At 37.6% G+C, this 17500-nt stretch overlaps 1 protein-coding gene across 1 annotated transcript in view; it reads left to right on the forward strand.

Annotated features, from left to right (window-relative positions):
• Positions 1–17500, forward strand: part of LOC135217320 (mucin-5AC-like) — a 452543-nt gene that overhangs the window by 117658 nt on the left and 317385 nt on the right. Inside the window, 1 exon segment of the mRNA XM_064253110.1 lies at positions 3208–3785. Within this exon segment, the coding sequence (XP_064109180.1) occupies positions 3208–3785 (578 nt within the window).

Below are 17500 nucleotides of genomic sequence, written 5' to 3' on the forward strand. Positions count from 1 at the left end.
TAATAACGATTTAAAACAATACTATAAGATAAGATTTCATAGTAATTATTTACCCAAAAATATACGATAACATATTTCTTAAAGCAGAAGGTCTCAAATACATCCATGAGATTAATAACTAAAAGGAATAAAAGCTCTCCCTCTCTCTCTTCTCTTCTCTTCTCTTCTCTTCTCTTCTCTCTCTCTCTCTTCTCTTTTCCCTCTATCTTCTCTCTCTCTCTCTCTCTCTCTCTCTCTCTTCTCTTCTCTTTTCTTTCTCTCTTCTCTTTTCTCTCTCTCTTCTCTTCCCCCACACCCCCTCTCTCTCTCTGTGTCTTTGTCCGTATATTTGATTCGTTATTGCATTTCTCTGCCTGATTATCGTAATTTCCCTCCTCCTCCCATTCGAACAATTCTACCTATGTACTGGTTGTTTGAACAAAGGCCACCTTTCAGGACAAGAAGGGCATGATCTCTCAGAGCCAGGTTTGGAGGGGCGACGCCGGTTTTGTTGCTGGCTGTACATATATATACACATTATATATATGGCTTATACCTTTATTTATGGATTTATCTCGTTCCAAACTTTCGTGATACAGTTATACACACACACACACACACACACACACACACCACACACACACACACACACACACATATATATATATATATATATATATATATATATATATATATATATATATATATATATTATTATTAATATATTATATGAACAAAGTTACAGCCACGAAAGAAAATTGAAACACTGGAGACAAGGCATGGCCACAGCAAAGTTACACAGAAATAAGGGTCCATATAAATGGTCGGTACAAGTTATAAGTTAATACAAAAAGGTCGAAAGGTCACAGAACGGTCAACATTAAATTCTAAATCTACTTATTGGTAATCCTCTTTATTCTATCTTTCAATTCCTTCTGGAACACGTTTTATCAGAGTGTGAAAAGCAAATAATCCTTGACTTACATTTAAGTTATTCACCAAGGTTGACTGAATCAAAACAGATTCTAACAAATTCCTTGAAATAGTTTCGTGACAACGTGGAATTATTTGGCTTTGCGTCCAATGTATTCTGTGTGACATTTTACTTAAATGTAAAAATAAAGCATTATTTGTCTGACCTGTTCTTACTGAGTGTTTGCGTTGTTTTAATCTGGTGTTTAATTCTTTGCTGCTCTGACCTAAGTAGATTAATACAAATGTTTCTTTCATATATAGTAACGTAAAAAACATACATGTAAAAAATGGCCCCTAAAAGATAGCAATATTATATACAAAATTCCTTGTATGGATTGTGATTTGTTTTACTTAGGTCATACCAGCACAGATGAAACACTAGACCAACAGACCAACACCAGATTAAAACAACACAAACACTCACTAAGAACAGGTCAGAGAAATATATGCATTATTTTTACATTTAAGTGAAAAGTCCCACAGAATACATTGGATGCAAAGCCAAATATTGTCACGTTGTAACGAAACTATTTCAAGGAATTTGTTAGAATCTCTTTTGATTCAATTAACCTGGGCGAATGATTTTAATGTAAGTCAAGGGTTATTTTCTTTTGACCAGGTCATAAAATGTATGTTCCAGAAGGAACTGAAGGATAGAATAAAGAGGATTACCAATAAGTAGATTTCGATTTTAATCTGTTGACCGTTCCGTGACCTCCCAACCTTTTTGTATTCACTTATGACTTGTAACCACCATTTATATAGGCCCTTGCTTCTGTGTATCTTTAGTTGCTGTGAACTTGTCTTGGTAATAAGACGTAGGTACTAAGCATCTCCAGTGTTTCAACTTTCCTTAGTGGCTGTAACTTTGTTCTTATAATCATCACGTTTTTTATTTCTTCGGGATTTAAAACCAAACACACACACACACACGCATATATTATATACATACATACATTTATATATATATATATATATATATATATATATATATATATATATATATATATAAAAGTCTATCACATTACTGTGATTCATATACATATATCGAACTACAAATATCCTTTAATATCTAATTCGCTTTACCTCGGAATTAATATATTTTCATATATGCTTAACCGAGGGGGAATTTATTAAGCGATAATAGAATTGGCGATCGACAGGCGTGAACCAGCGACCTCTCAATTCCAGGACTGGCAGTGAAGCCTTAAATCACCCCGACACCGCAAGAGATATAAGTTCATGACGCCTCCCACCTGAAATACCTTTCACGCACAGGTATTTTTTGTTTTGGAGACTGCATCAATCCAAAACAAAAAAAAAATACCTGTGCGCGAAAGGTATTTCAGGTGGGAGGTGGCATGAACTTATATCTCTTGCGGTGTCGGGGTGATTTAAGGCTTCACTGCCAGTCCTGGATTGAGAGGTCGCTGGTTCACGCCTGTCGATCGCCAATTCTATTATCGCTTAATAAATTCCCCCTCGGTTAAGCATATATGAAAATATATTAATTCCGAGGTAGAGCGAATTAGATATTAAAGGACATTTGTAGTTCGATTTATATATTATATATATATATATATATATAATATATATATATATTATATATATATGTATGTAGTGTGTGTGTGTGTTTTTAAATCCCGAAGAAATGAAAAGCGTTATGATTATATATATATATATATATATATATATATATATATATATATATATATATATATATTATATATTGCGTGTTCATAAACACTCGAACAAAAGTTCAGTTGTCGGTATATGAAAAGCCATCGAATGGAACAATCAATTTGGCTCGTTTTCATAGAAAAGATTTATTGGTGCGTCATGTGGCCTTTTATGTGACGCACGTTGTGTTATTACTCTATATTTTTATGGTACATTTGCCTGCATGACATACAAATTCTGGTTTCATGCACTTCAGTATTTTCTAGAGAGAGAGAGAGAGAGAGAGAGAGAGAGGGTGGGCGTATGGCCGGGGAGGGAGAGAAGCAGGTAATTTCTACGGTCTTTGGAAGATGCAAACTCGATCGCCTAGAATACATTACTCAGTAATGCAAAATAAATTCACTTCAGCATCCGAAAAGCACAATAAGATAGTTGTTTCATACTGACATTGATAACTTGTACAGAGTACTAATATATCTCTAGTACTTCTTCGTTAATCCTGTATTCACTAAGTTTATTTTTCAGTATCCGTCAGATGAAGGAGTAACGTGAATCTTCCCTCCCCACCCACAGGGCCAAGGGCGCGGCAGCCACGCTCTCCTCGCTCTTCGCGCCCTCGGCGGCGAAGGCGCCGGGCATCATCAAATCCTCCTCGGAGATCTTCATCCCGGCTCCTGCCGTGACGCCGACGAAAGGCATCCTCAAATCCTCCTCGGGCATCCTGAAGACGAATAACGCAGGAGTTCCTCTCTCGAAGTCATCCTCAGGAGGAACACTGTCTACGGGTAACAGAGTCAACTTCAGCGACATTGTTTGCAATATGAACGGCGACGAGCCGGGGTTGCTCTCGCCGCCTGTGACTCCAGAGGCTCCAACCGGCAAAGGCGCCAAAGCTCCATCGTCCTCCTCCTCCTCCTCCTCCGCCTCTCTCTCCAAAGTCGCTGTTCCGCAGTCGTTGTCTGCGACTGCTGTCACTGCAAACACGCCCTCCGACCCCGCACCTCTTTCTTCTTGCAGCACTGCAACGGCGCCCTTGACCGTTGGGTCACCATCAGGTGCGTCATCGCCAGTGTCTGGCCCTCCTCCTCCGCCCTCGCCTCCGCCCGTGGCTCCTCCCAGAACCCGCTCGCAAACAAACCCGCCTGTTTGTGGTAAGTACACACACGATTTTCCTCACTTAGCTACTTCATTCAGACATAAACGAAATCAGGCTGAAAATCGTCTGCATCGAAAACTATCGCTTTGGTCAGAGACTTCCACTTTTTTCAAAGGACAGTGTTCACGTGGTACTACATTTCACGAACCTACCGGGAACTAAAGTTCACTTTGGCTTATACCATGAATTGGAATATAATAGAGAAAATCAATTTAACTTTTCCAGACGATGCAGTTCCGGGAGAAGTCAACAAGTAAACGAAATTAGCCCAAAACACTGAAACTATTCTGTTCATTTTTATTTATGAGGTAATTTTTAATTTCTTATTTTTTCCCCCAAATTCCTGGAATGTCAAGCGGTGAATCAACAATCGGCACTTGAAATAAACATTGACATTCCGACAGGAAAAACGTTTTGAGGCTCGTTGTCCCTTCCAATTAATATACAAAAAATGAAAAAGAAACGAAAATATTATGCTGTACTACGAAACTGGTGAAGCACCAGCAGGTAAAACGGACTGTTGCTTCATAAAATGTAACATAACTTCCGCAAACACACACACGAAGCTCGAGTGTGTGTGTGTGTGTGTGTGTGTGCATATTCATACCAAAAATATGATCAACATGTTGATATATGAGAGATGTGACCTACTTTTCTGAAGTTCTTTGGCAGTACCCCTAAAAAGTATAGTAGATTCACATCAGCCGTGCATTTGATGTCCAGGCCAGCCCCGTACGACGCTCCTGATTGGCTGTTGATAAGCCAATCACAGGGCTGGAAACTCAGTCTCTCTCGAGAATTCACTTAGGCAGGATGTATGTTCCACCTCTCCTGAGCGATACTTTTGAAAGACGTATCCCTTAGGAGAGGTGGAACTTAGATCCTACTCATGTGAAATCTCGAGAGAGACTGAGAGTTTCTAGCCCTGTGATTGGCTTAATAACATCCAGTCAGGAGCGTCGTAAGGGACTGGCCTAGACATCAAATGCAAGGCTGATGTGAATCTACTATAGTAACGCAGACTTTTAGAGTATCTCTTCTCCATCATTGCATGCATCAGCAGATCAGACTTGTATCCCTTGCCGTAAATTTGCGATCCTAACTAATTCTTTTTGCGCTGTTAAAGTTACAAAAGCGCATTTCAGGTTGCATTAATTAGCGAATCATGAAGTGTGGGCTAATTGTACTTGCATTTTAAGAACCCCTCCTTCCTGGCAGTACTGTAAAGATAAGATAGAGATTTAACTTGTAATCGTGTGGAATGGTAACCACAGAGCTAGAAATTCACTCATTTCCTAGAATGGCTAGAATGAGAGCGTTACTTCTATACAAACCATCTATGTTTGATTTTGGTGATATTTCATAATTTTATCTGTTTTAGAGTTTAAGCAGAAGTGATTCATAAACGGGTCAAATTAAATGCATATCCTCTCGGCCTCTATACTCGGTTTTTTCCTTCTGTCCATCCGCCTGTGGTGTTTGCATATGGTAACACTGCGTCCCAGGCTTTAGAGAGTTACATTCAGCTTACATTCAACAATAATAACAATATCATATTTCGAATATTAACGTGTAATTCGCATACAGTAGATTATTAAAACACTTTTCAGTTGCAAATGTACACCCAGATATCCTTTTATTTACCTAAAACTTTCACATAGCGTAACTATCTAAAGCCCGGGACGTAGTGTTACCATACGCAAACACCACAGGCGGGTGGACAGATAAAAAAAAAAAAACAGAGTATAGTTATGAGAATTCTATCATGATGGAACTCTCAGAAACACTTGGGTTTTACGGATTTCTTCCAGTGACTTAAAAGCTTATTGCTCATATCTGGAGAGACAAAAGTGAGCTCCTCTTGAAAGACTAAGAGACAAGTGTTGTTGTGGAACTTTCATGGAAACTAAATCTGAAAATGACCACCGGGATCGGAAGGTCCACGGAAGTGCCATGCAATTTTCTTCTAGGCCCATAAGCCATTGAGAGAATAGTAATTAAACAACATTTTATGCTTGGTGGTCTGGGCCTGACATCAGTGGAAAATACAGTATCCATCAATTCGTGTAGTTCCAAAATAAGCCAAATTAAGCAGTGAATTTAGATACAGGTATCATAGTCTTGTACTTACGTGTAAGAGTTTCGCTGTGGACACTGATTATGAAAAGGGGTCTCATAAGTAATAAAAAATTGTTATCAGGGTTGATGTTTATCTTCAATCAAGGAAATTTATCGAGGACTCAGGAATTCTATTTAATTTTAAATGTATTTTTTTAAAAAATGTGTGTCGTGTTAGGCGATTAAGGTTAAGGTACTAGAATGAAGTTGATGTAAGAAATGAAAACTACAGTTACCTTACATGCAAATTATGCATGTAAAAAATTAGTGACAGAGGATCAGAAAATTTGGAAAATTAAAAGAAAAAAAATAAAACCTCTTTAAACTGTAAGAATAGTGGTAACTTTGCCGATGTGAATCCAAGAGACTCTCATAGTACTGCAGGGAAACCAGCTCTTTGACGAAGAGATTGAGACACAGAAAAGCAGAATAGAAAATTAACCGGCATCTGTTGTCTGCCAAGCCGGGGGTTCTGGAGATTTTATGTGAATGACAGGTTTGCTACTGTTTATAATGATAGAACGACTCCTGGGGAGTCTGATCCTTATCAGGAACAGCCAAACAAGTCCTGTGACGAACGTTTTTTTTTTTTTTCTTTTTTTTTTATTCAATGCGTGAAACCATTTGCAACACGGAGGCAAAACATAAAGATCGAATTGTAATTTTTTTGATAATAAAGTACAACAAGCAGTAAATAAGCAGAACTACACATTCACAAAAGCAGAAACAACAGCAAGAACATGATGGTGATAATAAAGCCACAATATATCAAAGTTCACCTTCACGATTTTTTTTTCTTTTTGTGCCGTCCAGGGAACAGCCGCTACTGTCAGGTTTGAGGGGAACGCTGCTTCTATCTAACGGGTGGCAGAGTATGATGTGCCTTGTATGATATGTCCGTGAATTTATTACTTACGTAGGTACTGAGGCTCCTTACTTTAAGGGAAATGCATGTTCGTTCGCTTTAATAATAAAAAGAATAATGAAAACAGGAAGGTTTTCTGATTAAAGTTTAAGATACACTGTGAAGTACTCGTTTCGGAACAGTAAATTTATTGAAACTGAATTCACGTTTTCCAACTCTAATATTGCAAATCATTCTTGTGGAAATATGTACTGAAGTCCTTTGAAATGTTTCGTAACGAGTTGACACAATAACCGCCATCCCGACTTGCAGAACGTAAGTGAAACTCCGCCTTGAAGGAAGGATATATATGTTTAATTGTTAAAGCCGAAAGGTCTGCGTTGCTGGGAGCGATGATGATACTCTCTAAATGTCAGAGAAACAAACGTTCATTGTAACCAACAGCGATAAAAACAATAGAATTTCCGGGTATTAATTAATCGGAACGCCTTAAAGGGAATCAGCGCAGCGACGTCAAGGAGCAATGAGTTTCGAGGAAGAAGAAGAAGAAGAAGAGGAAAGAAGGAAAATATTCGGAAAATTAAGGCAAGTGGCTTAGCAGCAGAAAAGGGCAGCAAGGTGACTTAAATGACTATTGATTTGTTGAAAGTATACAAATCAGGAAAATAACTTAATCCAAATGTTTTGCCCGTATAGCGTAGAGAAGCAAAACTATTTCAGTCGTGAAATAAAAACACTTATTTGTAACGAGAATTCCGTTATCTGTCGTTTTAAATGACACACATGCCACCGTGACACTTGAATTAAACTGTGAAGTTTTCATATGAAACAAATTCACGTAAAATCTCACTCAGTCCACTAGATTGAACAGTAAATATTTCTGCTCTTCTGTGATCACGAATTTCAGATATCATTGCAGACTAAAATAAACTTCACAATTGGGTGATGTGAAATAATCTTTTCAAAAAAGTATTTTCTTGGTGGAGTTTGTTACATTAGTGCAGATTCCAAGAGCTTTTCACTATTTTACAGGAATATTTGTTGACACGATACAGATAAAAAGTACAGGATGCCATTAAATCATAATTTATATCGGTTCACTGTGTAAAATCATCATGAGGATTTTGTAAATGACCAGTGAGCTCCTCAATCTAGGACACATACGAGTCAGTTTGTAAGTTTCCAATATTTGTGGGATCCGAACCACATTAGATCGGTAGGCGCGTACACAACCAACTCGTCCAGTGAGGAACTTGATGACACCCTTAAAAAAAGCTATCTTCAAAATCAATAACCATTAAATGCAAACTTACACACACATGAGTGAGAAGACACAAGAATTGTTGTTCACATCATGAAAATAATGCTGCAGGGAGCTCAGAAACGCATGATTTAAGCTGTTACTACATACGTTATCTTCATCTACTGAGACAGGTCTTCGTTGGACGAGTTGGTTCCATGCTCGACTACCGATCTCAGGGCCCGGGTTCGAATCCCTGCCCCGCCAACAAGGAATCAGAGGAATTTACTCCTGGTGATAGAAATTCATTTCTCGATATAATGTGATTCGGATCCCACAATAAACTGTAGGTCCCGTTGCTAAGTAATCAATTGGTGCCTAGCCACGTAAAAATATCTAATCCTTCGGGCCAGCCCTAGGAGAGCTGTTAATCAGCTCAGCGGGCTGGGTAAACTAAGATATACTTAACTTCAACTAAAAAGCTGTCCCAAGATTAATCTTTAAATGGCATTTAAATATTGCTTCAGCGATAACAATAGCAAAGTCTTTAATATTAGATGAAGAATACCGTGACCTCTGAATATTCTTATCGCATTTTGTAGTATGTGGCACAACACCTGCACTGTCTTTCGTCAGGAAATAGAGAGATTCCAAGGCAATCCTGAGGGAGCTCCCAACGGGGGAATGACTGTACAGAGCAACTTATTTCAGGACACTGGCATCGGCTCCAATGAGTTTCCATATCTGTAATGTTTGACAAGTCTGAATCTGCCGAAACTTAACACAAGAGATTATCAATGATTCAAAGAGAAAATTCCTCTAAAATAAAGAGCAGTAATGTTGAAAATATTCCTCTGACAAAGTATCATGTCTTCTTACAGCATTCGGAGTTTATTTTTTTTTTCTTGAACACTTGAAAATTTTGGGACCACGGATGCTTTCATTCTAAAATCCCTCCAACTCTGTAGACGGGCGTAGATTAATGAAAGTACTCTAGTCACTCGTGTCATGAGTTCTACACTAAACCAGCCAATTCATGCTTGCACGCAAGCTAATGATAAAGACTTGCGAATATCTTTGAAGTGCTACGAAAGAATTGCAATTGAGTTCCAGATAAAAATTCTAACAGGGTCTTGACTAATTTATATGGGTAGTTTGAAATACTTGAATGTACCATTAAGTATACAGCGACCTATTTACTTTTTTTTCCAATGGAACATTTAGAGTTCGGGTATCGAGTTAGACCAGAGAACGTCACCTTAGTTTTCTGTGCTTTCTTTTGTAATGATGTCTTCTCTTGAATCTCGGAAAGGATGTTTAATACTTCCATTATGTGGTCGCTATCACAGATCTGACTGACAGTAAATCATTCCGTTACCAGTTATGTTGAGTATGAAAATTGCAAAACTCACCTTGAGATGAGTCCAATGAACACCACCTCTCTTATGTCTACGAGTCTCGTTATTTGGGCAAAGTTAGTTTTATGGGGGTACTAAGCGCTTAATGACATGATGCCTGTCACCCACTGACAGGGAAGTATCTCAAGTCTTGGGTGCAAAAGGCAGACATGACATCTAAGCACAACGATGCTGAAATGAAGTCATCTCCGGGCCCAGCGCGTGAAGTGTGAACATCGTGTCGGGATTATCAAAGCCAACAATCAAATACAAATGGTCAAGATAGCTGTTATATAGATTCATATCAACCGTGCATCTGGTGTCTAGCCCAGTCCCTCAAGACGCTCCTGATTGGCTGGTAATAAGCCAATCACAGGGCTGGAAACTCTCAGTCTTTCTCGAGAATTCACATAGGCAGGATGTATGTTCCACCTCTCTTGAGGTGGAGCATACATCCTACCTATGTGAACTCTCGAGTGAGACTGAGAGTTTCCAGCCTTGTAATTGGCTTATCAACAGCCAATCAGGAGCGTCGTAAGGGACTGGCCTAGACATCAGATGCATGGTTTATGTGAATCTACTATAGAAATCCAGGGTCCATAAATAACAACTAGGCTGAATGGGGGTCTCAGGGATATGGTGGAAATACGAAACCTAAGAAATAGGTGGAATAAAATCAGTGAAGAACACTGAGATGTAATGAGAAAGAAGCAAGGAGAGAGTGGCCCCAAAGTAACTATCCTCTCAATCCTCACGTAAGACTAAAAGTTTATTCAGTACTTAACTGCTTTATCTGCGATAGGGGAAAAATCTTGAAAGAGTGACCTTACCTCATGACAATCAATCAAGTTGTATCTACATATATATATATATAATTAAAAACATATAATTATTATTATATATATATATATTTATATATATCTATATATATATATAGTATATATAAACACACACACACACATATATATTTAACAGTAGATTCGTAGATCTTGGTATTTCTATTTTAAAAGGTAGCTATGGATCGTGCATCTAAGACACTGGCAATATCCAACATCCATTTCCTCTCACTCCAACACTAACACCCGGCCCCCTCTCTCTCTCTCTCCACACAACATCTCTCTCTCTCTCTCTCTCTCTCTCTCTCTCTCCCCCAACACTTCCCCCCCCCCCCACCCATTACCTAAGGCAATTAAATCAGACTCGTGAACTTACAAAAATAACATTAATTTAAGAGCAAAGTGTAAACTATATAACTCAGGTTCTTAACAAAATGATTAAGTGCATGATTGAACTCAGATAGCCCATTCCATATTTCTACTCCAATAATCCAAAATTATCTTAGTCATAAAACTGGGCAAGTCATAATACAGTCTTCATAGTAACACCATGAAACATTAGTTAAGTTCCCATATTAATTAAGTCAGTTCCCCTTTCTCAGATCAGTTCCCCTTTCTCAGAATCGCCTTTAAAAAGACAGGAGAACTTATCGATGAGCAAAGATTATAAATAAAATCAAAAGGTCAAAGGAAATAGAACATCTTTGAAATAAATATTCAAAATACAGACAAGCCAAACTTTGGGCTAAAAATAAGTATGCTTACCCATTCAACACAGTATGCACAAACACTTTTCTCAAAAGTACTTTTGCAGAAGCCATCTTGGCTCTGCCGCCTCTGTAATGATCTCTCACCTTGGTTACCTTCACTCTCATATGTAGGGAAAAAGCTCGCAGACATGTACGAACTCACAAACATTGTTTATGCCCAGGAACTGCCTGTATCCAGTTTCAGAAGTCACCACTGCGACCACCCGCAGCAACAGGACATAGCGCTGATCTGCACAGGTAGCAGTTTTGACATCACGCCACCCGAGGAAGGATGCGTTAGCACTTCCAAGGCTTGTTATTTAGGGCCCTGTCTCCAAGGGAAGTTAAAATAATGACTCCCTACATTCTAAGAAAGTCACAGCACATCACATTACAACTGTGTCTAAAACATATTGTTAATACATCCCTCTTTTTATATTAACAGCTGCTCGACCACCCAAGAATGCTAGCACCTGCCTAGCCATAGCTCACATAAAACAGCTTATACATATAAAACACATTGGCCAGCTCATTAAATACCATGATAAAAATAACTGCATGATTCTGGCAGTACAATGTCTATCACACATTATCTTGAACAGCCTGTATCTGGGCTATAATAACAGTTGAATGTAGAAACATTTTTCATCTTGAATTTTCGATTCTCCTGTGTATGTGATTGGTCGGCAGCTGCACAGACTCTTGAAACACGCTGTAGAGAGGCAAAACTTCTCCCCGTGGAAGACAACTGATGACTCCTGTAGTCCAAAAGCGCCGTAAAACCCTGTAGACTCGTAGAAACTCTTGCATGTCGGCAGCATCAGCAACATACATCTCTGCAGTAGTTGAAGGACATCTTGCTGAAGGCGTAGGGGAACGATGTTTATGGTGTTTCAGTATGTCAGTCATGTCATCAGTCAATTAAAGAAGAATTAACCCTAGACATACATCTGACAAATAATGACCTCAAAAATTCTAAGAAGTACCAACTGAATGTCTTTCAACCAACCCCATTAATATAACCACAGAATTAATTTCTAACTGAAACTTGTGAAGGAACTTCAAGAGATCGCTAAATTCTCCAATTTAATTCTCCAATAATATAGAAAAAACATCACCAACCTCACACACATATCAGCACAAAAACTCTACGGACTACTGTCATCACATTTAAAGTCACCATTCTCACAAAAAAAGAAAAATGAGCCTGAGAAAAAAAAGCGTAACAAACCCAGCCCCAAATTATCTCCAAAAATGTTCTTTCAAGCCCTGATATTTTAGTAACCCATAAAATCAGTAAGAACCCTTTAATGTCTAACAGCAAAACCCTTTTACTGCTTAACAATTAATCTCCATGAAATATAATGCCAAACACCCTTCCATCTAACTTACATATCCCGACAAATTATATCTCCTATCTAAAATAGAAATGCTATGTAAGCTTAACCCCATTTACGACAAATCTCGTAGGAAAAGAAAAAAAAATAATAATAACAACAATAATAAGGGAACTTTTTTCCCCATCACAGAACACACATAATATATATAATATATAATCCAACTTTTTCCCCACAAATGCAGTATGTATCGTTACGGAATTTGCTATCACAACAGTTTCATCGATCAGAAACGACCGGAAACAAACCCCCTTACATACATAGTACATCTCCGAAAATAGTGCAAATCTCCGAGTAATCAACACTGAAGGAAAAAAGTCAGCAATCAGACTCAACACAGCATTATCAGCAAAACTCCACCTGTGAACACCTCAGGTGCTCGAACTGTACTATAGATTTGTCTAGTCAGACTTGCAACCTCAGAATACCATTATCCTCTAAATATTTTATACTAACCATTATTCTCCAAAAATCCCCAAAAACTCTATACTGACACTATATAAGAACATTTCCCAAAATTATCTCCAGGATATCACCAAGGTGCCCCAAAAATTGTCTTCAAAGACATAACTCCCACATGATATTACTCAATTATATAAAACAAATTATCACCACAGAAAACCACAATTCCACAATTATATGCCGCCAAAATAACCACTGGTGAATATAAAAAATGCAGCATCTCCATAAAACCACAATGCAGTAGTGTCACTCGCCCCTTAAGACCCACCACACTAAAAGAACCCCAATACCCCCTTTTGGCTTGTAAAACCACAGAAATTGAGCTCAAAAAAAAAAAAAAAAAAAAAAAAAAAATCACCACCGAAGATTAATGCCACCCATATGTCACCATATTAATAATAATAGCACCCAGGCAATAAAAAATATTCCCCTCTATTTCACCAATAATCACACATCACCATATTCCCCTCTATTTCACCAATAACCACATGTGGAATAAAAACCAAGTATCAAAAAAAAAAAAAAAAAAAATTATTACACTCCCAGCAGGGTCATCAAAAATGAAACTCTGTCCCCAGAAAATGCACTCAAAGCATCTAGCTGATACACTCAAAAATATTACCACATTTCTCCTCTCACAAAGGTTTCCATTTGCACAAAAATAACTGCAAAAATAATTGAACTAAACATAGCTCTTACCACCATAGGCCCAAACTCTGGAATATCTCCAACAAAACAAAACACCACATGGCCTAAATATTATATCTCCAATTCTCCAGTAAAATAACCTCGAAAAGCCTCTCTAAGGAGCTCATTGTTATAGTAAAAAACTATAAACTCTCTGTTTAGCATAACTGCTGAAAAGGGCAAAAACTTGGCAAATAAAATTGCCGAGGAAATTCTAAAAAAATTCATCAATGTGCCATAACTCAATACAACCAAACCACAAATCCGAAGTGTCTAAACAAAGACTTCCCCACATTCACCTCGGCACAGGCCACCAGAAACTTAATCAAGTTTCCAATCTCTGGCAAAGTTGCCACAAACACAATTGTGCAAGAGGCCAACAATTTCCAGAACACAAATGTCCAGAAAAAAATATAGTGCCATCAAGTACACATTCAAAAATGCAAAAAATTCTCCCCTAAATCTCTCGCAGCATCAAATGGTTGAAATTATAAACACATTCCCGAACAATGATTCCAAGTCACGAACTGAGATATTAAAAAATCTACATAAACTGTTCGGAGAGAAAAATAAATTCAAATTCACCCATGATAAAAAAAACTTACGTCAGCGATGGCTAACGTCCAAAAAGGGGAAAAGAAAAGTCAATGGCACTGTTGACTATTTCCGTGACAACTGTAATATCTGTGACTCACGTAGACTTCAAGCAATTATCTGCTGAACCCATAAAAAAAGGAAAACTCTAGAGCTATCATAGAAAACCAAAGAAACACCCGGGCTAAAGAAGACCTGTAGGTGTTCTCAATATAACTTGTACCATAGTCTTTGAACATGTCATTAACACAATATCCTCCGATAAAACACCATTATATTTGTGGTTAGTACCTCCCATTTCACGCAAACATCACCACCCTTAGTATTATTACAAGTACCCATGTTAGTATCAGTATCACCAATATCACCAAATTCACCAATATCACCACCAATAAATCATTGTCACATTCACCAAAATTATTACCACCTTGAACCCCAATAGAATCCCCGTAAATATCTCCAGTAATAATTCCACTTAAATATCTACCCGTAAATATCTCCGTAAATATCTCCAGTATCACCAGTATAAGCTTGATATTGCCATTCCCCCCATAACTCCAGTATCATCACCATAATTGTTATCACCAAACACATCACCAATGATCACCATTAACATCACCAGGCACATCACCAAGCACATCCCCATTCTAAAATAATCTCTGTATCCCCAGTTATAATCACGTCCTCTACCATTGCATAAAGGCATTCTCCAAAGCGTTAGGAAAACTTGCACCACATTCATATTAATTTTCTCTTTACTCAAAAGAAAGAACAAAAATCTTTCTAAAAGAAACCCTACGGGCATGTCACATCATCCCTCAGTGGCTATCAGCTGATGTGGCATTGAACTTTTCTTTTCAAGGCCAAACTCACCCCCTAACCCTGGTCAAAGAAAAAAAACTTCACCCTCCTGTTGGCACTACCCCGTGAATCACACTAGTCTCCCTTTTGCTGGCTATTCAAAAAATACTCTGAGTGCGTATGGATGATAGAGCACTGTCTCTAAGGGCCAAAAAAATGCAATCCAAGCACCCCCAGAACTGAGTTGCATGTATGAAAACCTTCATATGCATACATATGTGTTAAAAAAAAGGACAAATGCATCTCCTCTAAATATGTGCCAAGAAAAAAAACTCATCACATTCTGCTTCAATGGGAAAATAAAATAGTAATCTGAACTGCCTCTTTAACTCCAAAAATGATTCATCACAAAGTTAGAAAGAGAGAAAGAAAAAAAAAACACTAGGGTAAAAAAATAATGTAACACTCATGTCGTCAATGAGAGAACACCAGATCACGGACTCACCCATGTAAAAACACGCTAACATACACATACTCGAGTGTGTGAGAACGACCCAATACTTGAACAAGAAAGCACTTGGCAAACAAACACACTCACAGATATCAACTGAGCGACAGAGACCCTCGAAGGCCCATCACGGCAGGCAAAAATGCTGATGCTAATTGAATTTCTTCTCTCAGTACCAGAACGACTTCTGAAAAATTCTTATCACTTGTCACCTATTAATTGAAATCCTAACACATTTTCACAACCAGACTCTCAAAACAGCCTCTTAAGCTGCTATTAATCTCACAATAGGCGTAACACGGTTCAAACACCTCTAGCCACCAAACTTTAACCATAGATTCTTAGATCTCGGTATTTCTATTTTAAAAGGTAGCAATGGATCGTGCGTCTAAGACACTGGCAATTTCCAACATCCATTTCCTCTCACTCCACAACAACTCTCTTTCTCTTTCTCTCTCTCCACACAACATCTCTCTCTCCTCTCTCTCTCTCGACAACGCTTCCCCCCCCCCTCCATTACCTAAGGCAATTAAATCAGACTCATGAACTTACAAAAATAACAATTATTTAAGAGCAAAGTGTAAACTAAATAACTCAGTTTCTTAACAAAATGATTAAGTGCATGATAGAACTCAGATAGCCCACTCCATATTTCTACTCCAATAATCCAACATTATCTTAGTCATAAAACTAGGCAAGTCATAATAAAGTCTCCATAATAACACCATGAAACATTAGTTAAGTTCCCATATTAATTGAGTCAGTTCCCCTTTCTCAGATCAGTTACCCTTTCTCAGAATTGCCTATAAAAAGACAGGAGAACATATCGATAAACAAAGATTATAAATCAAATCAAAAGGTCAAAGGAAATAAATATTCAAAATATAGACAAGCCACACTTTGGGCTAAAAATAAGTATGCTTACCCATTCAACACAATATGCACAAAAACTTTTCTCAAAAGTACTTTTGCAGAAGCCATCTTGGCTCTGCCGCCTCTGTAATGATCTCTCACCTTGGTTACCTTACACTCGCATATGTAGGGAAAAAGCTCGCACACACGTACGAACTCACACACATGCCCAGGAACTGCCTGCATCCAGTTTCAGAAGTCACCTCTGCGACTGCCCGCAACAACAGGACATAGCGCTAATCAGTTTTGACATCATGCCACCCGAGGAAGGATGCGTTAGCACTTCCAAGGCTTGTCACTTAGGGCACTGTCTCCAAGGGAAGTTAAAATGGTGACTCCCTACATTCTAAGAACGTCACAGCACATCACATTACAACTGTGTCTAAAACATATTGTTAATACATCCCTCTTTTTATATAACACATATATATATCTATATAAATAAAGGTATAAGCCACGAAGGAAAAATAAACAACGGGGTAGCTGCAAGATCTTTTGATTCAACGTCCTTTACTTGCCTGCCAAGTAAAGGACGTTGAGCCGAAAGATCTTGCAGGTACTCCATTGTTTATCATTCCTTCGTGGCTTATACCTTTATTTATGCATTTATCACGTTCCAAATTTTTGTGTTTCAGTTATATATACATACAATTATATATATATGTATATATATAGATATATATATATATATATATATATATATATATAATATATATATATATATATATTATATATATATTATATGACTGGTAAAAATGTTCTGTAACAACAGAATTCCATCTAATAAAAGGAGCCCATAAAAACACCAAAATGTAGAGAGAAAAGTACTATATTTCAGAGACAGCAGTCTCTGAAATATAGTACTTTTCTCTCTACATTTTGGTGTTTTTATGGGCTCCTTTTATTAGATATATATATATATATATATATATATATATATATATATATATACATATATTATATATATATATATATATATATATATATATATATATATATATATATATATATATATATATATATATATGTGTGTGTGTGTGTGTGTGTGTGTGTGTGTGTGTGTGTATAGAAAAACCAACTTGGAAGGATAAGAGGAAATAATACGAATTATAAAACCGTAATTAGCATAAAGAAGAAGAGTAGT

The sequence above is a fragment of the Macrobrachium nipponense genome, chromosome 7 (genome assembly GCF_015104395.2).
Source record: "Macrobrachium nipponense isolate FS-2020 chromosome 7, ASM1510439v2, whole genome shotgun sequence".
In the NCBI taxonomy this organism is placed as follows: domain Eukaryota; kingdom Metazoa; phylum Arthropoda; class Malacostraca; order Decapoda; family Palaemonidae; genus Macrobrachium; species Macrobrachium nipponense.